General features: G+C 39.9%; 1 protein-coding gene across 5 annotated transcripts in view; it reads left to right on the top strand.

The window, feature by feature from the left end:
• SPG11 (SPG11 vesicle trafficking associated, spatacsin) overlaps positions 1-26,829 on the top strand; it is a 101,313-nt gene that overhangs the window by 29,412 nt on the left and 45,072 nt on the right. For all 5 annotated transcript variants that reach the window (XM_008963800.4, XM_008963799.4, XM_003811382.5 and 2 more), the window contains exons 8-19: positions 1,004-1,136; positions 5,230-5,385; positions 5,772-5,947; positions 8,132-8,308; positions 11,832-11,903; positions 12,284-12,411; positions 12,697-12,872; positions 14,239-14,452; positions 19,070-19,273; positions 21,093-21,199; positions 23,662-23,807; positions 26,046-26,207. In XM_008963800.4, coding sequence (XP_008962048.4) covers positions 1,004-1,136; positions 5,230-5,385; positions 5,772-5,947; positions 8,132-8,308; positions 11,832-11,903; positions 12,284-12,411; positions 12,697-12,872; positions 14,239-14,452; positions 19,070-19,273; positions 21,093-21,199; positions 23,662-23,807; positions 26,046-26,207 — 1,851 coding nt within the window. The remainder of the gene's footprint in view (positions 1-1,003; positions 1,137-5,229; positions 5,386-5,771; positions 5,948-8,131; positions 8,309-11,831; positions 11,904-12,283; positions 12,412-12,696; positions 12,873-14,238; positions 14,453-19,069; positions 19,274-21,092; positions 21,200-23,661; positions 23,808-26,045; positions 26,208-26,829) is intronic.

Raw genomic sequence — 26,829 nt, 5'->3', positions numbered from 1 at the left:
ACTCCAGCCTGGGCGACAGAGCAAGACTCTGCCTCAAAAAAGACAACTGAGAATCTGGCTGGGCGCAGTGGCTCATGCCTGTAATCCCAGCAATTTCGGAGGCCGAGTTGGGTGCATTGTTCTAGGCCAGGAGTTCGAGACTAGCCTAGCCAAACACAGTGAAACCCGTCTCTATTAAAAATACAAAAAAAAAAAAAAATTAGCTGGGTGTGGTGGTGCATGCCTGTAGTCCCAGTTACTCCAGAGGCTGAGGCACGAGAATCACTTAAGCTGGGCAGGCAGAGGTTGCAGTGAGCTGAGATCATGCCACTGTACCTCAGCCTGGGTGACAGAGTAGGACTTTATATTGTACTGCCATAACATTTTAATTCAAATAGAATATAACTTAATTGTAAGGGTAATCCCTAATATTTAGCTTTGAATTGTTGTAGAAATATAAAATGGTAGAGCTGAAAAGGTTTTGTAGTCTAATAACCTCCTGTTTCTATTGAAGCAGAAATTGGGCCAGGCACAGTGGCTTGTACCTGTAATCCCAGCACTTTGGGAGGCCAAGGCAGGTGGATCATTTGAGGTCAGGAGTTCGAGACCAGCCTGGCCAACACAGTGAAACCCTGTCTCTACTAAAAATACAAAATTTAGCTGGACGTGGTGGCGGGCACCTGTAATCCGAACTACTTGGGAGGCTGGGGCAGGAGAATCTCTTGAACCTGAGAGATAAAGGTTGCATTGAGCTAAGATCATGCCATTGCACTCCAGCCTGGGCAACAAGAGCAAAACTCTGACTCAAAAAAAAAAGAAAGGAAAAGAAAGGTTACAGAGTCTTGCCCCAGATTGCATAATCAGTCATTGTCAAAATCCTCACTGGAGCCCATGTACTCATGCAGTCTTTTGCCTCCTGTAGTCTCACCACATTAAATTCTAAAGTTTGTTTAAAAATCTGAATCCTGATTTTTTTTTTCCTATTGTAATTTTTTTCTGATTTTTATTTTCCTCCTCATTTCAGGCCGGGATAGAAAATCGTCAGCTGGACACAGTAAATTTCTTTTTGAAGAGCAAGGAAAATCTTTTTAATCCATCCTCAAAATCTTCTGTATCTGATCAGTTTGATCACTTGTCATCCCATTTATATTTAAGAAGTAAGTGGAATAAAGATTTCTACGTTTGTATTTATCATTTGATCTTCTTAATAACTTTCAAAGTATGATGTTGTGTTTTCTGATGACTCATTTACTTGCCAAAACTTAGTCATGGGATTTTATATACTTTTTGGAAACTTTCTTTTTTTTTTTTTTTTTTTTTTGAGACAGAGTCTCACTCTGTCGCCTAGGCTGGAGTGCGGTGATGACAGCTCACTGCAGCCTCACCTCCTGGACTCAAGCAATCCTCCCACCTCAGCCTACTACAGTAGCTGGGACTACACGTGTATGCCACCACACTCAGCTATTCTTTGTAGAGAATGGGGTCTCACTGTGTTGCCAGGCTGGTCTCAAACTCCTGGGCTCAAACAATCCTCTGCCTCCCAAAGTGCTGGGATTACAGGCGTGAGCCACCATGCCTGGACAACTTTGTGGAAATTTGGCAGTGTCATCAGATTCTATAAATGTCGTCATACTATATGGGGTATTTATTGCTCATATCTTTTACTGTACTCTGTATTTTTATTATGCAAGGAAGAGGCAATCTTTCAAATTCAAGACAGTTTTATACACGACAGAAAAACATTTATTTGGAAAATTGCCTGCCCTTGCAACCATCTGAGATGTGTATTGACAGTGTGGCTTTCCGAGTTGTGGATTAGGATTTGTTATAAGAATTTTTGGTGGGATGCAGTGGCTTGCCCTGTAATCCTAACACTTTAGGGGCCAAGGTGGGAGGATCGCTTGAGTCTAGGAGTTTGAGACCAGTCTGGGGAACATAGCAAGACCCCATTCTACAAAAAAATTTTAAAAATTAGTTGGGCATGATGACGCATCCATAGTCCCAACTACTTGGAAGGCTGAGGCTGAGGATTGCTTGAGTCTGGGAGGTCTAGGCTGCAGTGATCTATGATTGTGCCACTGCACTTCAGCCTGGTTGCAAAGTACGACTCTCAAAAAAAAAAAAAATTCACCCAGACTTCTCTGCTTTTTTGCCATATTACCAACACTTTTCAAGATTTTGGCTTTCCTTTTTAATAAATAGGAAGCCTAACTTTTATTCTTGGACCAGGTAGCCATGTAAATTCTCTCCTTAGAACAACAGGGTAATAAAGTATATTTTCCCCTTGTTAAATAAAAATTACTGGAAACCATTGTTTTGATGTGAGCTGTACTAGGCCCCATCAGACCAGAACAGAAATCAAAATGGAGTCAACTATGCTAAAGTTCCATAGCATCAAACTTAAAATAAGGTGGTCTTCTGACATTGGGAGAAATTAGGAGAGAGCCAATAATCCCAAACAGTCCAGTTTCAATCTGCAATCAGCGTGATAATGACGTTCCTCTGATATAATCCTTATGTAAAAGAAGTAACGTAGGCCAGGTGCAGTGGCTCATGCCTGTAATTCCAGCACTTTGGGAGGCTGAAGCGGGAGGATCTCTTGAGCCCAGGAGTTTGAGACTAGCCTGGGTAACATAGTGAAACCTTACCTCTACAAAAAATTTTAAAATTAGCTGTGCGTGGTGGTGTGCATGTGTGGTCTCAGCTACTCAGGAAAGGGAGGTGGGAGGATTGCTTGAGCCTGGGAGGTTGAGGCTGCAGTGAGCCGTCATCACGCCATTGCACTCCAATCTGGGCAACAGAGTGAGACTCTGTCTCAAAAAAAAAAAAAAAAAAAAAAAAGCTGGGTGCAGTGGCTCACACCTATAATCCCAACACTTTGGGAGGCCCAGGCGGGAGGATCACTTGAGACCAAGAGTTCATGACCAGCCTGGGCAACATAGTGAGACTCAGCCTCTATTTTTAATCGGAAAAAAAAAAAAAAAAACTGATGTAGTTTCATGTTAAATAATCAGTATTTTTTGTATTGTTCTGTCTCTCTTCGTCTTACAAAAAAAGTAGCTTTGAAACAACTAATATGCTCTTTTTTCTTTGCTTCTGCTTTCTTCAGCTCTTCCATGTCTATAAAGCCAACCCCTTCTGCTCAGCTCACTAGAACACCTTTTCCATGTTATGAAATTAAGTGTTGCCACATTCTAGAGTTGCAATAAAACCAATTGAGATCTTTAATCTAAATTTGTTGTAATTTTGTCCTTTGACACTCTGTAAATACGGTTTTATAATCTGTGTTTTTTCCCCACTTTATACTGTAGACATCTTTCTTGTTAATAATATATACTTACTAAATATGATGACATAGAATTTCATTGTATGGGCTGTACCATAATTTACCAAGCCAAACTCCTGTTAGACATTTAGATTTATTCTAGTTCTTAGCTGTTAACAGTGTGCTAGAAATGCTGTATGTGTGTGTAATTTCACATATGTATAATCATTTACTTATATTACTAGAATTTATTGTTAAATTCTAGACCTGGAATTTCCAGGTTTAAGAGTATGCACAATTTATATTTTTAAACACCTTGATAAATTGTCCTTCAAAAGTTGTATCAATTTGTAGTCTGCTTACATGGAGAAAATTACAACCTGCTGTTTTTCCACTGATGTAGTATTAGCTTTCACTGAGAAAATGAATTGGATGTTTTCTTTTTTTTCTTCCTAAATCTCATATATGGTGGAAAGATATTTTCTTTTAAAAACACATTCTCAGACTGGGTGCAGTGTCTCGCGCCTATGATCGCAGCACTTTGGGAGGCCGAGATGGGTGGATCATGAGGTCAAGAGTTCGAGATCAGCCTGACCAACGTGGTGAAACCCCATCTCTACTAAAAATACAAAAATTAGCCATGTGTGGTGGTGCATGTCTGTAATCCCAGCTACTCGGGAGGCTGAGGCAGGAGAATCGCTTGAACGAGGAGGCGGAGGTTGCAGTGAGCCGAGATCGCTCCATTCCATTCCAGCCTGGGAGACAAGTGAAACGCCGTCTCAAAAAAACAAAAACACACATTCTATTTTGTTTTGAGTTCAGAGTTTGGTCTCCTCTTTCTTGAATTGCCAGCTTTTCTAATGCTCTGATGTTTTAAAAACTGCTTAAATTTATAGAAAAAGGCCTAGTTTTTGATATTGAGCAGGGCTCCATCAGCAGTTATAGAGTCATTATTCACTTCTGTTGTTTGGTGGTTAGTGATTTCTCCTCATTCCACTCTCACCTGCACTGCTCAGCTCTAAAGGGTGGAGATGGGACCTGAATGAGAAGCACTGGTAATAGCCTTACCTGCTCCCCTAGGGGGAAAACCCGTTTCCCATAATTCTCATACATCTCACAGATGTAATCCGCGGGGGGCAGCGGGAGGAGTGCTGAGACAAACAGGAATCACTTAATTAGAGCCTTCAGCTGCAGATGCAACATCCAGGGGCCCACACTTCTTGTTTTCACTTGAATGTTTAGCACAGAATAGCTTTGCAATCAGACAGGCTTAAATTCAAATTTTGGCCCTGCCACTTACTTTTTCTTTTTTCACTCTGTTGCCCAGGCTGCTGGAGTATGGTGGCACAATCTTGGCTCACTGCAACCTCCGCCTCCCGGGTTCAAGCAATTCTTCTGCCTCAGCCTCCTGAGTAGCTGGGATTACAGGCACCTGCCAGCACGCCTGGCTAATTTTTGTATTTTTAGTAGAGGCGGGGTTTCACCATGTTGACCAGGCTGGTCTCGAACTCCTGACCTCAAGTGATCTGCTTGCCTTGGCCTCCCAAAGAGTTGGGATTATAGGCATGAGCCACTGCGCCTGGCCCTGCCACTTACTTTCTAAATTAGCTCGGGCAAGTTACTTATCCTCTCTGAACCTCAGTTTTTTTAATCTATGGAAAGAGAATATAATACACACCTACCTCTTAAGTTGTTGAAAGGAATAAATGAGATAGCATTTATAAAACAACAAGTACAGTACTTAAGATGTAGGTGGTCAGCAAAAGGGTAATAGCAGTGATATCAGTAAATGATAACTATTAATAATTAGAATCATTAAAGTTTGCAGGTAATAAGCCTGCAGAAAAGTTTTGTGTGCTTTTTGAAAATAAGACATTGGTCCTTGTTTTATGTTTAAAAATATTGTAACATGATATTTTTGATATGTTAATTTTATTGTGAGTATCCTGGTGTTCTTTATGTTAATTTCTTTGGTTCTTTCTCAGATGTGGAAGAGCTGATACCAGCATTGGATTTACTTTGCTCGGCAATTAGAGAAAGTTATTCTGAACCCCAAAGCAAACACTTTTCAGAACAATTGCTTAATCTTACACTGTCTTTCCTTAACAACCAAATAAAGGAGCTTTTCATTCACACTGAAGGTAAGAATAGCAGCTAGGAAGGGGTCAATTCTACTGTTCCTGTGTCAGAACAGATACAAGTGCTGCTATTGGGTGACACAGCATAAACCAGTGGCACGCCATTTACTACATTTGGGTAAGGTCAGTGTGTAGTTGAGTAAGTGAAATGGGTTTTGATACTGAGAAAGTTGAGAAAGACCCAGGACTAATCGTGAAGGACAAGAAAAGGAAAGGGTTATATTAAAATACAGAGCTACTTACTTGTAAAAAGGAAAATCCTCAGACATATTGTTTGAAATTTAAAAATACCAAGTTTGAATTTTGACTTTCTTTAGAATTCTTTATAACAGCTCATGGTTTATATTTACACACACACACACAAATTGGCACATTGGTATTTTCCATAGAACTAGATGAACATCTGCAAAAAGGAGTGAACATTTTGACTAGCTACATTAATGAACTTCGAACCTTCATGATAAAGTTTCCTTGGAAGCTAACAGATGCCATAGATGAATATGATGTACGTGAAAATGTCCCCAAAGTAAAGGAGAGCAATATATGGAAGAAACTCAGCTTTGAGGTAAGTACGAATAATCATCACTTCTTTTATTTGCCAGATTCAGAAGATCTGAGAAAACAATAGAAAGAAACAAAATTCAGACTCTATATACTTGTGATTCAGAATGTTTGGCAAAGGTTTTAGGTTTTATCGGTTTGGGGATTTCTGATTATGACTTCAAATTTATGTCTACAAGCTCCATTTATTTAATTCGCTATAAGGGTAGGCTCCCTCTTAATGCTAGATCTGCCCACTTGGGTTCAGTAACAAACACCCAACTCTAAACCCATGTGAAGTGGTACTCCTTAGCAATACTCCCTCATTGGCTCAAGCCTGGTGCTTTGGACTCATGCATTCTGCCTGACCTCTGGATAAATTGAATTGCTGCTGATGATTAGATCTTTGGAAATTTTTATTTTATGACATTATTACTTAGAAGTATACTTAATTTTAGTCCTATCTGAAATTCTATTTAAGACATTTTGCCAGTTAAATTTGTTTCCATCTGTTTGCCTTTTTTCCCACCACAGTAAAAGTTATAATAATACAACTAAAATTTACTACCATCTGTATGACTTAGGGACTGGAAGAATTCCTTCATCCACTGGAGGGTATTGGTATTGGAAAAACAAAAGCTAAAACAGCTTAACACAGATGATCATAATCAGTAGGGAATTAAAGTGATAAGATGGAGATACTGCTAGGTTGTTAAGATTGCTGTTCTTGGGGTGGAGGGATTAAAGTACGTGGTGTGACTGCATTTTCTGTATCTCTTATTCATTCTGTAACCTTAAAAAGTAAGAAATTATCCGGGTACAGTGGCTCACGCCTGTAATCCCAGCACTTTGGGAGGCCGAGGCAGGCAGATCACAAGGTCAGGAGTTCAAGACAAGTCTGACCAAATGGTGAAACACTGTCTGTACTAAAAATACAAAAAAATTAGCCAGGTGTGGTGGCAGGCGCCTGTAATCCCAGCTACTCGGGAGGCTGAGGCAGGAGAATTGCTTGAACCCGGGAGGTGGAGGTTGCAGTGAGCTGAGATCGCACCACTGCACTCTAGCCCAGGTGACAGTGCGAGACTCTGTCTCAAAAAAAAAAAAAAAAAAAAAAAACAAGAAATTACTTACTTTTCCTTCTACTTTTTTGTCTCCTTTTTCCTGTCTCCTTCACAGATTTCTCTTCCTGTTTCCCTCCTTTAATGTTCTGCAAGGCTTTGTCTATGGTCCTCTTTTTACTCAAAATCACTGATTTTCAACTTTTGCCAGGGGAAGGGGTTATACTTTACTCTGGTAAAAATTGTAGACCCTGTCTTCAAAAACAGGCATGTGAATGTGTACACATAGACAAAATTTTATACATGGCTTAATGGGGTTTACAGATCTCTTTAAAGCCCTAGGTTAAGAATGCCTCCTTTCTGTTCCCTCTAGGGTTTAGATCTTCAGTTTAAGTATTTCTTTTCACATGGATTGTTGGTAGTAGCCTTCTAATGCCTCAATATCTTGAGCTTGAATCACTTTCAGTCCACTCTCTATATTGCTGCCTGGATATTTTTCTGTAAATATGTATCTGATTACATCACATCTTGCTTTTACGGTCTTTCAGTGGCTCCACGTAGTTTCAGGATAAAATCTACCTCAAACGCAAGGCTCATCATGATGGATCCTCTGCTTTGCTTTCAAGTCTCATCTGCTACTCTCTCCAGTTACATTGAGTAATTTGTAGTTCCCTGGAGGCTTGATGCAGTTTCTTTTCTTTGTCCCTCTGCATATGATACTCCCTCTTTTTGGAACACTTATTCTCTTATCTCAGTATATCTATGGAACACTTACTGATCTTTAAATTTTTTGCCCATCAGTTACTAGTTACTTCTACTAGCAAGCCTATGTGGGGGGACATGGGGGTGGGGGTGGTCATCCTTCTTATTTAGGTGTTTCTCTTCTAGACCTTCCTCTCTAGCACCCTGGGTTACTTTTATCACAGCCCTTATCATACAGTACTATAATCAGTGTGTCTTCCACTAGCTCCTGGAGTGTAGGGTCTTAGTTTTACTCAATTTAATATCCCTTGAACCTAACTCCAAATCTAGTAATAGATTTTAAATAAAAGTTCCTTTGTTAGATGTTACATAAATGTATAATCCCATGTTGATAATCATAATAAGGAAATGAAAAAGAACTTAAAAGGCAAACGTTTTTCTTTTCCTAGGAAGTTATTGCCAGTGCCATTTTAAACAACAAAATACCAGAGGCACAGACTTTCTTCAGGATTGATAGTCATTCTGCTCAAAAACTTGAGGAGCTTATTGGCATAGGCCTAAATTTGGTCTTTGACAATTTAAAAAAGAACAATATAAAGGAAGCCTCTGAACTTTTGAAGAATATGGTGAGTGGTGTAATCCATAAAGTCTTAAAATGTATTTAATATAATTTCTAGTTATTATGAAATTGGTTTGTATTCATAATTATTTCATAAACTAAGAAATTTATGTAGTAAATAATGACACTAAGAAATAATGACATTAATAACACTGAGAATGGCTGGGTGTGGTGGCTCATGTCTATAATCCCAGTGCTTTGGGAGGTTGAGGCAAGAAGATCGCTTGAGGCCAGGAATTCAATACCAGCATAGGCAACATAGCAAGACCCTGTCTCTAAAAAAAATAAAAAGGACGTGGTGGCTTGCACCTTGTACCTTGTATTAGTCCATTCTCATATTGCTATAAAGAACTACCTGAGCCGGGCGTGGTGGCTCACGCCTGTAATCCCAGCGCTTTGGGAGGCTGAGGTGGGTTGATCACCTGAGGTCAGGAGTTTGAGACCAGCCTGACCAACATGGTGAAACCCCGTCTCTACTAAAAGTACAAAAATAAGCCAGGTGTGGTGGCGGGCGCCTGTAATCCCATCTACTGGGGAGGCTGAGGCAGGGAAAATTGCTTGAACCCAGCAGGCAGAGGTTGCAGTGAGCCAAGATGGTGCCACTGCGTTCCAGCCTGGGCAACAGAGCAAGACTCCATCTCAAAAAGTAACTAAATAAATAATAATGAACTACCTGAGACTGGGTAATTTAGAAAGAAAAGAGGTTTAATTGGCTCACAGTTCCACGGGCTATACAAGAAGCATGGCTGGGGAGGCCTCAGGAAACTTACAGTCATGGCAGAAGATGAAGGGGAAGCAGGCCTGTCTTACATGGCAGGAGAAAGAGGAAGAGAGAGCAGTGGGGAGGTGCTACACACTTTTAAACAACCAGATATCGTGAGAACTTACTTCCTATCACAAAAACAGCAAGGGGGAAATCCGCCCCCATGATCCAGTCACCTCCCAACAGGCCCCTCCTCCAACATTGGGGGTTACAATTCAACATGAGATTTGGGCAGGGGCACAGATCCAAACCATAGCACACCTGTAGTCCTAGCTACTCAGAAGGCTGAGGCAGGAGGATCTCCAGGAGTTCTAGGCTGCAGTGAACTATGATTGCACCTAAAAATAGCTGGTAACAGAGCAAGACCCTGTCTCTAAATCTAAAAGAGAAATAACACTGAGAAATGTTTTGGTACTGAGAGCTTTTTTTTTTTTTTTTTGAGACAGTTTCACTCTTGTTGCCTAGGCTGCAGTGCAATGGTGTGATCTTGGCTCACAAAACTTCCACCTCCCAGGTTCAAACGATTCTCCTACGTCAGCTTCCTGAGTAGCTGGGTTTACAGCGTGCGCCACCATGCCTGGCTAATTTTGTGTATTTTTAGCAGAGACAGGGTTTCTCCATGTTGGTCAGGCTGGTCTCGAACTCTTGACCTCAGGTGAACCACCTGCCTCGACCTCCCAAAGTGCTGGGATTACAGGCGTGAGCCACCGTGCCTGGCCTGAGAACTTTCTTGAAGATATTTTCCCCCTAATTTTATTTAGGTATGAGTGACAAAAATTACATGTATTTAAGGTATACAATATGATGTTTTGATATGTATGTACATTGTGAAAAAATTACCACAAGTAAGCTAATTAATATATCACCTCACATAGTTATGTGTGTCTATATGGTGAGAACACTTGAGATCTACTCTCAACAGATTTCAAGTATACAATGTATTATTATTAACTTTAGTTACTATGCTGTACACAGGTCTCCAGAACTTATTTATCTTATATCTGAAAGTTTGTACCTTTTGACAAATATCTACTCCTTTCCCCTACCCCACAGTCCTTGGTAATATCATTCCACTCTCTATTACTGTGAGTTCAGCTTTTTTTTAGATTCCATATATAAGTGAGAGCATGAAGAATTTGTCTTTCTGTGTCTGGCTTATTTCATTTAGCATAATGTCCTCCAGGTTCAGCCATGTTGTTTAAAATTGCAGGTTTTCCTCTCTCTCTCTCTTTTTTTTTTCTTTTTTTGTAGAGACAGGGTCTCACTATGTTGCCCAGGCTGGTCTCGAACTCTTGGGCTCAAGCAATCCTCCTGCCTTGGTCTCCCAAGGTGCAGAGATTATAGGCATGAGCCAACATACTTGGCCTTTTTTTTTTTAAGGCCAAATAATATTCCTTTGTATATATACACCACATTTTCTTTATCCATTCATCTGTTGATAGACACTTAGGTTATTTCCATATCTCTTGAAGAGATTTTTAAATGGCATTTAAAAGTACTCTCTGAGCCGAGTGCAGTGGCTCACACCGGTAATCCCAGCAATTTTGGAGGCCGAGATGGGCAGATCACTTTTGAAGCAGGAGTTTGAGACCAGTCTGGCCAACGTGGTAAATGCTGTCTCTACTAAAAAGGCCAAAAATTAGCCAGGTGGGTGATGCATGCCTGTAATCCCAGCTATTCGGGAGGCTGAGGCACAAGAATCATTTGAACCCGGGAGGCAGAGGTTGCAGTGACCTGAGATCACACCACTGCGTTCCATCCAGCCTGGGTGACAGAGCGAGACCCTGTCTCAAAAAAAAAAGAAAAAGAAAAGAAAAATACTCTGTTAGACCTGGCACTTTGATTAGGAGGAGATAGTGTTTCTCATAGAAGACTTCACACTTGTCGAAGCATGCATAGGAGCTCATTATTTGTTGGAGGACATTCTGTATTGTTCATGTGACCCCTTAACATCTCCACTTGAACTTTCTAATAAATTATGCCTTTGCTGGGCTTTATGCTCTGTGGTTTTACTTCATATGAGAAGGGGAAGCCTTAGAAGTAGGGCTCCTAGACTAAGCTGAGATCTAGCCCTAACCTGCATGGTTGGGGTCTTGCCCATGGTAACTTTCAGGAGGTGCAGAGGAGTGGAACTGTGTAAAAGGGATGTTGTTTGCATTGATCATTGTTTCCACTTGAATCAGCATACCAGATTGCTGTCATTTTGGTCCTGTGGTAGCCTAGCATTGCCTTAAATTGTTCTGTGTGCTGCCTTTGCTCTGACAAAATGCTTAAGGACTTTAGGGATAGGCAGTAAATACATATAATGAATGTAGGAGGGCCAGGCAGGGTGGCTCATGCCTGTAATCCTAGCACCTTGGGAGGCTGAGGCAGGAGGATCACTTGAGCCTAGGAGTTCAAGACCAGCCTGGGCAACAGGAAGAAATCCCATCTCTACAAAAAATACAAAAATTAGCCAGGCATGGTGATGCACACCTGTAGCCCCAGCTACTTGGGAGGCTGAGTTGGTAGGATCGCTTTGAGCCTGGGGGTCGAGGCTGCAGTGAGCTGTGATCACACCACTGTACTCCAGCCTAGGCAGCACAGCTAGACTGTCTCAAAAAGAAAAAAGAAAGTAGGGAAATGAGTGTTTGAAAGAGCAGAAAGCTATGGAATTCTAACAAGATAGATGTTTATAATAGGGTGTTTCTGTATCTAACACATATTTATGTTCAAAATAGTTCCATTACAAAATGTAACTTTTTTTGGTTTTCTATGTTTATTTTAGGGGTTTGATGTAAAAGGCCAATTGCTCAAGATCTGCTTCTATACAACTAATAAAAATATACGTGACTTTTTGGTAGGTAAAGGTGAGACTACATAGTATACATTTTCTAGAAAGCCTGGGTGAAAAACTTGGAAGAAAACCTTGGAAGAAAAACCTTAAGTAATTTTAATGTTCAACTAATATCTAATAAGTAAAAGTGTGACAACCCCTTCATCTTTTTTTCCCCTTCATCTTTCTTCAATGACTATTTTACATTTGTGGCAAAAGAAAATTTGTGTTAATATACATTAAGTCAAATGTTCAAAATATAATTCTTGAATGGCATATTATCTCATGACTTTTTTTAATAATCTTTAATTCCCAGCACTACCTTCTTTGATAATCTCATGACATTTTTTGCAAAAGTGCTTGATTTTTTGTAAAGTCACTGCTTTAATTACTTTTTATTCAAGGTTGAAATTTTAAAAGAAAAAAATTATTTTTCTGAAAAAGAGAAAAGAACTATAGACTTCGTGCATCAAGTTGAGAAGCTTTATTTGGGACATTTCCAAGAAAATATGCAAATCCAGTCATTTCCCAGGTAGTCTCATTAGTCCTCTTTTGATAATATTAGAATACCGTTAGATAGTATTTCATTTATAATTGTTAGTGAACACAAGTTTCTTATGTGGAACTGAGCCTGCATTCTCCTTGGAGATAAAACTTGTATCAGACAGAAGGGACTCGAGAGTTTTCTGTCATTTTAATATTTGCATAATCAGAATTATGTGTTCCCCAAAAGAGTGGATGTTCTTGAGCAGATAAAAAGGAATGATGCCTTTTTCTCCAAAATTTAAAAAAAAAAAATTTATATCACTGTTTTTAGGTACTGGATAAAGGAACAAGATTTTTTCAAGCACAAGTCTGTTTTGGACTCATTCCTGAAATATGATTGTAAAGATGAATTTAACAAACAGGACCATAGAATTGTGTTAAATTGGGCTCTGTGGTGGGATCAACTAACACAAGAATCCATCCTTCTCCCCAGGATAAGTCCAGAAGGCAAGTGTGAGAGAGCCTGAAATATGAACATACTGAATGAGGATTAAATTGGGTATTGATATTTGAATATTTTGATGTGTCTCAATTTTAGAATTCCTTTCGGGAAATAATATTCAGGTTCTTTAAAATGCAAGTCGTTGCATTAAGATCTCTTTCTTATCTCAGAGTTTCTGGGAGGGATTTATAATGTGCTAATAAAAGAAAAAAATAGTTAATTGAGATTTCAAGGCTGAGTTTTCATTCCAGCTTCAAAGTGACAATCTGTTTTTGCAAATAGTCTTGAGCTTCTTGTGTAAATTGGGGATCTATGCCATCTGATATAGGGGGATCTGGGTCATAACTAACAGTGGTAAACAGTAGCAATTCAGAGAGTAAAATTCTGGCTTACTATTATGGCTGAAGTTTTTATTTGTTTATTATTTTTAATTTATTTTTTTCTTTTCATCCTTCCCCATCTGAAACAAAGTTTTTATTTACATTAAGGGAAAGAGAAGGGAAAAAAAGGGTTGAACAGGTAAGTGAAATGTACAGCTAATACGTAAGTTTCATTTTAACCACCAGAGTAATTAGAAGCTATATCTAGCTCTTTGGCTGTAGCATTGATTATAAAATGAACAATGTGGCCAGGCGCGGTGGCTCACACCTGTAATCCCAGAAATTTGGGAAACCGAGATGAGAAGATTGCTTGAGGCCAGGAGTTCAAGACCAGCCTAGCAACATAGTGAGACCCCCATCTCTACAGAATATATATTTTTTAAATTACCTGGGTGGACAGGCGTGGTGGCTCACGCCTATAATCCCAGCACTTTGGGAGGCTGAGGCAGGCGAATCACCTGAGGTTAGGAGTTCAAGACCAGCTTGGCCAACATTGTGAAACCCCGCCTCTACTAAAAATACAACAATTAGCTGGGTGTGGTGGTGCATTCCTGTAATCCCAGCTACTTGGGAGGCCGAGGCAGGAGAATCGCTTGAACCTGGGAGGCGGAGGTTGCAGTGAGCCAAGATTGCGCCACTGCACTCCAGCCTGGGCTACAGAGCGAGACTCTGTCTCAAAAAAAAAAAAAAAATTTACCTGGTCATGATGGCACATCCCTGCAGTCCCTGCTACTTGGGCAGCTGAAGTAGGAGTACCACTTGAGCCCAGGAGGTCGAGGCTGCCACGAGTGCACCACTGCACTCCAGCCTGGGCAACACAGCGAGATCCTATCTCAAAAAAAGGAAAATAGTAAAACAGAGGACCTGAATAATTAATATATTGTATAAATATCTATGTCCAGATTGTTATATTTACTCAGTAATTTAGTGTTGAGTTACGTGTCAATAGACATAATTAATTATATTTTAAAATGTGTTTTTTTTCATGTAGAATACAAATCATATTCCCCTGAAGCCCTCTGGAGATACCTCACAGCTCGCCATGATTGGTTAAACATTATCTTATGGATTGGAGAATTTCAAACCCAGCATAGTTATGCTTCACTTCAGCAGAACAAATGGCCCCTTCTGACTGTTGATGTTATTAACCAGAATACTTCCTGTAACAACTACATGAGGAATGAAATTTTAGATAAGCTGGCCAGGTATTATAACTGTTGAACTAATACCCAATGGGAAGAATACAAGGGAAGAGCAAGAAAAAATAATGGTATAGCTTTTCCTTTGAAATGCCATAAATCCAGTGTAGTGTTGTTTCATATTACTATAAAATTTAAAGGGCATCATCTTACAGTGAGGTTTTAAAATCATACTCATTTGGCCAAGTGCGGTGGCTCATGCCTGTAATCTCAGCACTTTGGGAGGCCAAGGCGGGCAGATCACCTGAGGTCAGGAGTTCAAGACAAATCTTGCCAACGTGGTAAAACCCTGTCTCTACAAAAATACGAAAATTAGCCAGGCATAATGCCGGGTAATCCCAACTACTTGGGAGGCTGAGGCAGGAGAATCACTTGAACCCAGGAGGCAGAGGTTGCAGTGAGCCGAAATTGTGCCATTGCACTCCAGCCTGGGCAACAGAGTGAGACTCTGTCTCAAAAAAAAAAAAAAAATCATATGCATTTAATATCATGTGGGTAGTAAATAAGCTCTCAAGGTCTAGATGCAGGTTCCTCCCAAAACATTTTATGCACTTTGGTATAAAAATGTTAAGTTTTCAGTAGGGCTATAAGGAGCAAGTGACAAGAGCTGAGATGGAGATACCTTAGTATCCTGTCTCCTGTGCTTCATATCACTACATGTGTGTTGTGCATGTTCTTGAACTAAGAGAACTGCTGAATTAAGAAATAATGAGGGGAAGTAGCTCTTGAAGTGATGTGAAGATTTTAAACTTTAATTCATTTAGAAAAGCCTGTTAAATTGAACCATATGAACTTGCCATTTGTGTGGGTCAAAAATGACTGAATATCAACCATTTCATTTGGCTCCATTTAATCTATCTTTCTAACCTGTTGAAATAGTATAAGGAAAGCTAATAACATGTATGTTAAGTTTCTTAAACATATTTTTATGTATTATTTTCTATTTACACTTATTGGGGTATACTTACAGCTGTATTTTCCTCCCCAGCTTAAAGATGTGGAGAGTCAGATCCAGGGACGTTAAGTGCTTTGCCCAAGCCAGTTTGTTACAGATTTAAATCCCTTAGCCCTGATTTTCTATTCATTCTTCTCTCCATTGCACTAAATGCTCTTGTTTACTACTAGTAAATATTATAGAACTTGTATGCTTACCTAATATTTTGTTAGCATTTGGTTTTTAAACTAATGTATATATGGTTTTGGAATTATGAAATTAGTAAATTAATGAACTCTATACCACCAGATTAAAGGGGAAAAATCATACCACCCTGTTAGATACAGAAAAGCATTTGATAAAATTCAGCCTATTTACAATCAAAACTTGGCAAACTAAGCATAGATGCAAACTCCCTTAATTTTTTTTTTTTTTTTGAGATGGAGTCTCGCTGTCGCCCAGGCTGGAGTGCAGGGACATGATATTGGCTCACTACAAGCTCTGCCTTCTGGGTTCACACCATTCTCCTGCCTCAGCCTCCGGAGTAGCTGGGACTACAGGCACCCACCACCACGCCCGGCTAATTTCTTTTTTTATTTTTAGTATAGATGGGGTTTCACCATGTTAACCAGGATGGTCTTGATCTCTTGACCTCGTGATCTGCCCGCCTCGGCCTCCCAAAGTGCTGGGATTACAGGCGTGAGCCACCGTGCCCGGCCTTTTTTTTTTTTTTTTTGAGATGGAGTCTCACTCTGTCGCCCAGGATGGAGTGCAGTGGTGCTATCTCTGCTCACTGCAAGCTCCGCCTCCCAGGTCTCCTCATTCTCCTGCCTCAGCCTCCCCAGTAGCTGGGACTACAGGCGCCCGCCACCACGCCTGGCTAATTTTTTTTTTTTTCTTTTGTATTTTTAGTAGAGACGAGGTTTCACCATGTTAGCCAGATTGGTCTCAATCTCCTGACCTCGTGATCCGCCTGCCTTGGCCTCCCAAAGTGCTGGGATTACAGGCTTGAGCCACTGCGCCCGGCCTAAACTCCCTTAACTTAAAAGGGGTATCTAGAAAAATCCTTTTAGCCAACATCATACTTACTCGTGAAACATTGTGAGCATTCTCTTTAGATTTGGAGCAAGACAAGCCTGCTATCAAGTCTTACCAAGTTTATCTTTAAATATAGTGTAATCTCAGTAAAAATCCCAGCGGTTATTTTTTTTGTTTTTTGTTTTTTTTTTGTGGATTATGACATGCCGATCATAAATATTTATATAGAAATTAGAGGGTCTGCCGGGCACGGTGGCTCACACCTGTAATCCCAACACTTTGGGAGGCTGAGGTAGGCAGATCAGTTGAGGTCAGGAGTTTGAGACCAGCGTGGCCAACATGATGAAACATCGTCTCTACTAAAAATACAAAAATTAGCTGGGCGTGGTGGTACTTGCTTGTAATCCCAGCTACTCAGAAGGCTGAGGCAGGAGGATCACTTGAACTCAGGAGGTGGAGGTTGCAGTGAGCCAAGATCAAGCCACTGAACTCCAGCCTGGGAGACAGAGTGAGAGTCCATCTCAAAAAAAACAACAAAAAGAAATTAGAGGGTTAAGAAGAGCCCTAAAAAAGAACTTGCCCTACCAGATATCAAAAGTTATTCTAAGGCTGTAGCAGTTAAGACAGAGTATTGGTGCCGGGGTAGAGAACAGAAGTGTGAGCCTAGAAACAGACCTATACCTGTATGATCATTTTACATATGACAGAGGTGGTCCTGCACAAGAGTGGAGAAAGAACCATCTTTTTGACAATGGGGCTAGAATAACTGAATAGCTATATGGGGAAAAAAAATCTAATCAGATTCCCCTCCCTACCTTGTGTTGTACATTACATCAATTCTGGGTAGATGTTAACACCTAAATGTCAAGTGTGAAAGTATAAAATACTGGAAAATGCTATAAGTGAATATCTTCACAACCTTGGGAGTAGTAGGATATATGCTTTCTAAAAGGCCTAAAGGGGCAAAGATCTGGCACTGAGACCAAGAGAGCTGCCTGGCAGGAGTTGTGACCCTTAGTGTAGGGTGTCAGCCAAGCTGTAGTCACCCAGCACAGAGAGAGCCAGGATATTTCCTTTTATCTCCTGATGGAGCCCTCCCATTGAGTGAACTACAACAGAAGTCTGAGGACACTGGGGTCTCGTAGTAGAACCCATAGAGGTGAGCCTCCAGGAACAGAGTAGGGTGACGCAGAGTAGAGCTTGGATCTGAGGAGAAGGATACCAGCACAGGCTTCTCACAAAAGAGGAAGCACGAATGGCTAATCAACATAGGAAAAGATGCTCTTCCTCATTTATAGGTAAGGAAATGCAAATTTATTTTACCCGAAATTTAGGAACAACTAAAATGGACCTCAGTGTTTCACTAATAAATATGATGTTGGCTAGAAGGATTTTTCTAGATACCCCTTTTAAGTTAAGGGAGTTTGCATCTATGCTTAGTTTGCCAGTAGTTTTTATCATAAGTATGGCTAAATTTTCTCAAAGGTAGAGTGGATAAATATGGTATATTCATACAATGGGATACTATATAATAATGAAAAATAACAAATTATACCCAGAGGTATCAACATGGATAAATCACACAATGTTGGGTAGAAGAAATAAGGTAGAGAACAATATATCCAGAATGTTCCACATAATACAAAGTTCAAAATAGGTAAAACCTTAAATTATTTGGGATTGCATATATGTGTAATAAAACTATGAATAAAAGTAAAAAGGCCAGACACAGTGGCTCACACCTGTAATCCCAACACTTTGGGAGGCCTAGGCAGGAGGATTGCTTGAGTCCAGGAGTTCAAGACAAGCCTGGACAAGATAGACCTTGTCCCTACAAAAAATTTAAAAACTGAGTGTGGTGGCACATGCCTGTCATCCCAGCTACTCAGATGGCTGAGGTAGGAGGATCACTTGAGCTCAGGAGGCGCAGCTTGCAGTGAGCTGAGGTGGCACCACTGCACTCCAGCCTAGGCGACAGAGCAAGACCCTGCCAAAAAAAAAAAAAAAGTATGGGAATGATTATCATAAAAGTCAAGATAGTGGCTACCTCTGGAGGTAGCAAAGGGCATGCAGTTGGGGAGGAATATACCAAGGGCTTATAATGTTCTATAATTAGGTTAGTGGTTCCATGATGTTTCTATAAACTCCATATACAGGTATGTATTTTCTTTACTCCTTTGGTATATATGATGTAACAGTAACTTTGTAAAAAGTAATATTTACATGCAGATTTCTATTCTTGTTCAGTAGTTGGTCTATTTAAATTATTCTGATGTAGCATGATGATTTTGTTTGGATATCTTGGTGAATTTCTCAGTGCTTAGAGCATCTAGCTTCAAGGGTTAACCACTGTTGCTATACTGGGTAATGGCTCCCATCAAAAACCAAAAAATGGAAATAACTTGATTTAGGTTTTTAAAATAATAAAGATAGCTTGAGTCTGTCGTTGCTACCTTTAAATACTACAGTGGTGCAGAAAATTTTATTAGAAATCAGCAAAAAATGTGTCTGAGAACATATAGTGTAAGAACTGGCAGCATTAATTTGTAAATGCTTATTTTTAAGTAATTGAGACCTAAACTGTGGGCATGATTTGGTCTACTCTGAACATAGCAACTTTTTAACTTGACATCCTATAAATCTGTCCATAGGAATGGGGTTTTTTTGGCATCTGAACTGGAAGACTTTGAATGCTTCCTCCTAAGACTGAGCCGTATTGGAGGTGTAATACAGGATACCCTCCCTGTTCAAAACTACAAGACCAAAGAAGGTTGGGATTTCCATTCTCAATTCATTCTCTATTGTTTGGAGCACAGTCTGCAGCATCTTCTTTATGTCTACCTTGACTGTTACAAGTGAGTACTGAGAATGCATTTGTCCTTGAGCAGGTCTTCACATTTTCTCTTTGCATATGACTCCTGAATGTGACTTTTAGGAAAATAGTAAGCATTCACACGAGGAATACTGATCTTTTTGAGGTAGTTTTCTCCATCTCAACAGTTGGTACATCTTTGAGTTCAGTACTACATTCAGCAAAATGCTTATGTGTTTTTTGGTGAATTAATTCTGTAGTATCTCTGTTAACCTTTTAAATAACTTGACTTTAGAATACAATGAAAGAAATGCTTTAAAAGGTTTGAGAGGAAGATTCTAAAGTTTTACCTGGAGTTTTCTTTGATACTTTGATTACCAAGAGAATGCTAAGCAACTTTGATTTCATAGCAAGGTGTATTTCACTTTCAAGGTATATTAGATATGCTCTAAAATTTATATTTCTATAGACACACACACGCGCAGAGAAAGAGAGAGCAATACATCAGTATATGTCTGCCTAAGATTAACCCGCAGAATCATATCTGTGGCCAGTGTTAATTGCTATTGGGTCAGTAATAACAATAACAATAGAAGTAGTCTTTAATATGTGAGTGTTTACAATGTTGGCACTAAGCTAAGTACTTTATATGCATTATCTCATTTAATCTTCACAAAAACTCTATGGGGTAGTTACTCCCATGTCCATTTTATGGATGAAGAAACAGGCTTTGAGAGAGACTAAGTATGTTACTTAAGGCACACAGCTAATAAGTGGAAGAGCTGATTTAATTCTACTTAATTTTTATTCTGGAGCCCACATTTGTGCACTCATAGGCAACATTTTTATTTTACTTATTTTGTGTAGTAAAGACTAGGAATTGGCCGGGCACGGTGGCTCACATCTCTAATCCCAGCACTTTGGAGGGCCAAGGCAGGAGAATCACTTCAGCCCAAAAGTTCAAGATCAGCCTGGGCAATGTAGTGGGTCTTCTTTACAAAGAAGTAAATCAGCCAGGCATAGTGGCACACACCTGTAGTCTCAGGTACCTGGGAAGCTGAGGTGGAAGGATTACTTGAGCCTAGGAGGTCCAGGCTGCAGTGAGCCATGTTTGCGCCACTGCACTCCAGCCTGGGCAATACAGTGAGACCCGGTCTCAAAAAAAACAGACTAGGAGTTCCAAGAGAAGTTGTATTTTTGGTATGTCATATCATTAGTCTTACTTAGAAATGTTGTCTCCATAGCTACTGGCAAGAGAACAGATTTAAGAGCTGTATTTTCAAAGTATGTATTCTGAGCCATAATTCCTCAGTTGTAACCTCTCTGTAGTTGTGTAAGCTTTTTATTTGTTTTTTACTTTGAGACAGTCTCACTCTGTCACTTAGACTGGAGTGCAGTGGCACAATCATGGTTCATTGCAGCCTCGAACTCCTGGGCTCAAGCAATTCCCCCACCTCCGCCTCCCAAGTAACTGGAACTACAGGTGCACACCACCACACTTGGCTTATAAGAGTTTTTTAAAAGCCTCTTATTAAGTTTGAATATGCTAAAAAGTTTTTGTTGTAAAAACCAATAAAATATGAAGTATCTTAAAGTACAAGGTATCTATTAATCTGATAAAGATTTGGATAAATTTCATCATGGTAGTGAACATATGATGTCTCTAAAATCTCTATCTCTAAAATTGTTTCCAGATCATGAAGAATATGTAAAATACAACACAAGAGTGGGAGTATTTTGTGTTATATTTACTTTTTAATTCCAAGATTCTTTTTTTAAATGCTAATCATCGCCTGAGCAAACATGGTTGTAATTGTCTTATCCTGTATGTTAAAGAAGTTTTTTGTTTGTTTTATATACAGACTTAGTCCTGAAAATTGTCCCTTTTTGGAAAAAAAAGAGTTACATGAAGCACACCCTTGGTTTGAATTTTTAGTTCAGTGTCGACAAGTTGCCAGTAATTTAACAGGTATGGGTATACTGTATTAAACACAGAAACTTGCTTTGGATCAGTCACTGGTCTGTTGAATGGTATTAAACTTGTGAACTCTTTTAAATAAATTATTTGGCTGTGGTCAGCTATCTGAATGTAATCTAGGCTCACACTTGAGGTAAGAAGCAGAAGGAAGGCCAAAAAGGTTAGCCATCAGCCAGCCAAGAAAAGCTAGACCTGGAGCAAAGAGCTTCTGTGGTTTTGTCCCCTTCCCCTTAGCATCGTGCTCTAGAATTTCCCTTATCCCACCAGTTTGTCACAGGCTGAATTCCTGCTCTCTGGTAGACTGACACCCTTTTTCCATGAAGAAGTGGTCTGTCTTCCAGATCCCTGTTTTGAATTTTTAGTAAGGAACTCCAAATGGAGTTAAAAGAAATCCATAGTATGTGTGAGATTGTTGTGTCCTCTGCAGTGGAGCTGCTGATGTAGAGGCTTACTCTGGTTGTAATCAGACAGAAAAGGCTTCTTACCCCTGAGGACTTAGCTGGTGTTATGCCAGAAATATGGGAAAGGGGACAGGCTGAATGACCACAGACAAGGAATGTCAGTAGTCTTTCAGTTGCATGTAATGTCCAGTTTCTCTCAAAATGCAGAATTTTTTCATAATGTGGGTTTTGTTTTTTGGTTTTGCATGCTGATTATGAAGTAATATATGTTCATTGTTAAAAAAAAAAAAATTAGAAGCCACAGACAACTATCAAGAAGGTAATACTGGCCAGGTGTGGTGGCTCACACCTGTAATCCCAGTGCTTTGGGAGGCAAAGTGGAAGGATCACTTGAGGATAGGAGTTCAAGACCAGCCTGGGCAACATAGCAAGACCCTGTCTCTACAAAAGATTTTAAAAATTAGCTGTGGTGGCATGCTCCTGTAGTCCCAGGAACTTGGGAGGCTGAGATGGGAGGATCACTTGAGCCCGGGGATTAGAGGATGCAGTGAGCCATGATTGTGTCACTGCACTCCAGCCTAGTTGACAAAGCAAGACCCTGTCTCTTTTTTAAAAAATAATTAATTAATTAGAAAGTAATACCTCCATAGGTAGATAGCCTAGGTACATAGGAAAATAACCACCCATAGGTAACCACTGATAATATTTTAATGTATTTTGTTCCAGTTATCTTCACTGTACTTTTTAAAAACTTAGTCTCTATTGTATTTCATTCACCCAACAAATATTTATTGAGCTCCTACCTTGTGACAGACTATTGTTAAGTGCTAGTAGAACAACAAGAAACATCTATGTTTTTATATACTGCTTTTTTGTGTGTAATATTATAACAGAATTTTCCCACATTCTTAAAGACAATGACCATTTTAGGCCAGGCGCAGTGGCTCACGCCTGTAATCCCAGCACTTTGAGAGGCCAAGGCGGGCAGATCACGAGGTCAGGAGATCAAGGCCATCCTGGCTAACACAGTGAAACCCCGTCTCTACTAAAAATACAAAAAAAAATTAGCCCGGCTTGGTGGCGGGTGCCTGTAGTCCCGGCTACTTGGGAGGCTGAGGCAGGAGAATGGCATAAACTGGGGAGGTGGAGCTTGCAGTGAGCCAAGATAGCTCCACTCCAGCCTGGGTGAGAGAGTGAGACTCCATCTCAAAAAAAAAAAAAAAAAAAAAGACAGTGACCATTTTAAATGTTTACATAATATTTCATTGTATGGATATACCATTATTTAATTTTCTGTTCTCTCATTTTCCAACAATGAGGCCATTTTCCATTTTTTTCTATTATAAATAATAGTCTTGAATATATTTCAATATAAAACTGTCCTTATTTCAGATTATTTTCTTAGCACAGATAGGTTTTGGGATATAAAACTATTGGGTCAAAGGTTACACATGTTTAAGGTTCTTGCTGTAGGACCGGATTGCTTTCCAAGGGAGTTGTACAATTTTATTTTAAGTCCTAGTCTCTACTCATTGTGACCAGCTCTAATGCTTGATGATGAGTTTTTTTTAATTATTGCTAATTGGATAGGTAGTATATGGCATCTAATTAATTTGCATTTCTTTGTTGCTAGTGAATTATATAGTTTTGTGTGTCGGGCATTTATATTTCCTCCTTCATAAATTGGTTATTTCTTTTGCCCATTTATCTGTTAGAGTCAGTATTTTTGGCATTGATTTGGATGAGCTCTTTGTTGAGGACAAACTCAGCAACTCTTTAGGTTGTCATTTGTTACAATTTTTCTCTCAGTTCATTGTTACCTTTTAATTTTCTTTGAACAGTTTTTATTTTTATGTAGACAAATCTTTCATTTTTTCCCTCTGTGATGTTTTCCCATTGCTTTTAAATTTAGGAAGTCCTTTTTTTTTTTTTTTTTTTTTTTTTTTACTGTGGATAGAGTTAAAAATTTATGTTATTGTTCTCACATTTATGTAATCCTTAATTTAGTATTTATCCCTCTTAAGGAGAAAAACACTGTCTTTTATTTTCCAGATCCCAAACTGATCTTCCAGGCTAGCCTTGCAAATGCTCAGATTTTGATTCCCACCAATCAGGCCAGTGTAAGCAGTATGCTATTGGAAGGACATACCCTCCTGGCCCTTGCTACTACAATGTATTCTCCTGGGGGTGTCAGTCAGGTATGGATAGCACTTTATGACAAAATAGGACTGATTTTTAAATTTAGCAGAATTATCTATGGATTGTCTAGATCTCAGCTGATATTAAAATATAAGTACATTCAAGTATTTCATTAGATTAAAGAGCAGAGGATAAGGCTGAATTTAAAAATTTTATATCTCGGCCCGGTGCAGTGGCTCACTCCTGTAATCCCAGCACTTTGGGAGGCTGAGGCAGGCGGATCACTTGAGGTCAGGAGTTCGAGACCAGCCTGGCCAACATGGTGAAACACCATCTGTACTAAAAAAACTTCGCTGGGCATCTTGGCGCACACCCGTAATCCCAGCTACTTGGGAGGCTGAGGCATGAGAATCGCTTGAACCTGAGAGGCGGAGGTTGCAGTGAGCTGAGATTGTACCACTGCACTCCAGCCTGGGCAACAGAGCGGGACTCCGTCTCAAAAAAAAAAAGAAAAAAAGAAAAGAAATTTATGTCATCTTCAGTTTAAAGGGAATGAAGCCAAGTGCGGTGGCTCATGTTTGTAATTCCAGCCCTTTGAGAGGCCAGGGTGGGTGGATCACTTGAGTACAGGAGTTTGAGACCAGCCTGGGCAACATGATGAAACCTCCATCTCCACAAAAAAAAAATTTAAAAATTAGCTGGGCATAACCGAGTGCGGTGGCTCACACCTGTAATCCCAGCACTTTGGGAGGCCGAGGCGAGTGGATCACTTGAAGTCAGGAGTTCAAAACCAGCCTGGCCAACATGCTGAAACCCCGTCTCTACTAAAAATACAAAAATTAGCCGGGCATGGTAGCATACGCCTGTAATCCCAGCTACTCAGGAGGCAGAGGCAGAAGAATTGTTTGAACCCAGGGGGCAGAGGTTGCAGTAAGCTGAGATCGCGCCAGTGTACTCCAGCCTCTGTGACAGAGCAAGACTCCGTCTCAAAAAAAAAAAAAAAAAAAATTAGCTGGGCATGGTGGCGTGCTGCTGTAGTCCCAGCTACTTGGGTGGCTGAGACACGATTACTTGAGCCTGGGAAGTCGAGGCTGCAGTGAGCCAAGATCATACCACTGCACTCCAGCCTGGGTGATAAAGTGAGACCTTGTCTCAAAAAAAAAAAAGCTGGGCGGGGGCAGGGAGGGGAATGAATATGTTATATAGAGATTATTTTTTCCCTTTAGTTTGTTTTCCAATACTCCAGATTTGTTTTCAGAATACAATTAGGATCTGCTTGCTTCTGGGAGTAAGAATACTTTAGATCTGTGGCTTAGTAATTATTGTCTACTATTTGCCCTCTTAGGTCAAAGGAAACCATAATCTTCAGCTACCCATATAAACTGTATTGAGGGACCTAGTGGAAATGTGCCCATCTTTGCTTTTTAGAAGTAGAGTGGCCTGTTTAGAGGGAAATTAAGAATGTTGTTTAAAGGCCGGGCGCGGTGGCTCATGCCTGTAATCCCAGCACGTTGGGAGGGTGAGGCGGGCGGATCACGAGGTCAGGAGATGGAGACCTAACATGGTGAAACCCCGTCTCTACTAAAAATACAAAAAAAAAAAAATTAGCCAGGGGTGGTGGCGGGTGCCTGTAGTCCCAGCTACTCCAGAGGCTGAGGCAGGAGAATTGCTTGAACCCGGGAGGCGGAGCTTGCAGTGAGCCGAGATCGCGCCATTGCACTCCAGCCTGGGCCAACAGAGTGAGACTCCGTCTCAAAAAAAAAAGAATGTTGTTTAATATCTAATCTTCAAAAGTTTCTTAATGGTGCTAGCTTAACTTAGTACCACCTTTTTTAGATTGTTGCAGTATACCTTAAAACACGACTATTTAATCCTCTATTTTTAATCATCTGTCAGAAATTACAGTCATAGAATAACTTTAGAGTTGGGTAAGAAGTCATCTAGTTTATCAGTTTGTAAATATTTTAAAATATATATTATTGAATTAAATGTTGGCAGAGCTGTTTTTCAAACAATTTCTTTACATACAGCTTGAAAATCACTGATCTAGCTGAACTTCCTAATTTTGCAGATGGGGAAACAAAGACCCGATATTAAATATCTAGCTAAGGTCACATAGCTAGTTTGTCTTAGAACCAGAACAAGAACTGTTAACTTATGACTACTTGTCTAATGCTATATTCACTACCACATACTCTTCTCAAGCTAATCTTGTTTCACAAGGTTCTTGTGAAAAAAAGAAACTTTGAGAAGAGAAAAATGCTACTGTCCAACCTGTTATCTGTTTTTTTACTTAGGTTGTTCAGAATGAAGAAAATGAAAACTGTTTGAAGAAAGTGGATCCCCAGCTATTGAAGATGGCATTAACTCCTTACCCCAAGCTAAAAACTGCTCTCTTCCCACAGTGCACTCCTCCTAGTGTCCTGCCATCTGATATTACACTCTACCACCTTATTCAGGTACAGTATTTAGGTGAACTCTATCAGAGTTCAGCAAGGAAAACAGAAATCACTCTAGATCTTTCAACCGGAGGGCATTTAATGTAGGGAATTACTTACACAGCATGATAGCAGAATGGGGAAACCAAATGTGATAGTGAGACAACCCAAAAATAACAAAATAGAAAGCCATCATCACCCCTAAGGCTGCAAGAACAATGCAAAAAAGTGGTGTTACCAGAACCCAGAAGCTGGAGCCGTCTCTGGGAGTTAAACTAACAACGAGGCCGCCTAATGGGAACCAGGAACATAGAGTATAGAGGTAGAAACTTAGCGGAGATGCCCCAGGAAAATGAAGGGGAAGAATATCTTGGCTTCTTCCCTCTTCCCATCTTTAGTCTCCCACAGTGTCTTTGTGGCTATATGTATCTGGTAGCCGAAGGGCAAAGGAGCTTGGGAAATGTAGTTTCCTGCAATACTGAGCAGAGTGGGAAGGGTGGAGGTGGGTCAGACCAAACAGTTGACCAGCATACCTGTCTGCTGTTTTCATCAAAAGCTTCTCTATTCTGCCACTTTTAACTTCTAACTATCTCTTCTCAATGAATCAGGGATGTTTGTTTAAATCAGTGCTTTTTAATCTTTT

Source organism: Pan paniscus, chromosome 16 (assembly GCF_029289425.2).
Source record: "Pan paniscus chromosome 16, NHGRI_mPanPan1-v2.0_pri, whole genome shotgun sequence".
In the NCBI taxonomy this organism is placed as follows: Eukaryota; Metazoa; Chordata; class Mammalia; order Primates; family Hominidae; genus Pan; species Pan paniscus.
Note: the sequence above shows the minus strand (reverse complement) of the source record. Positions and strands in the feature narration are given on the sequence as shown.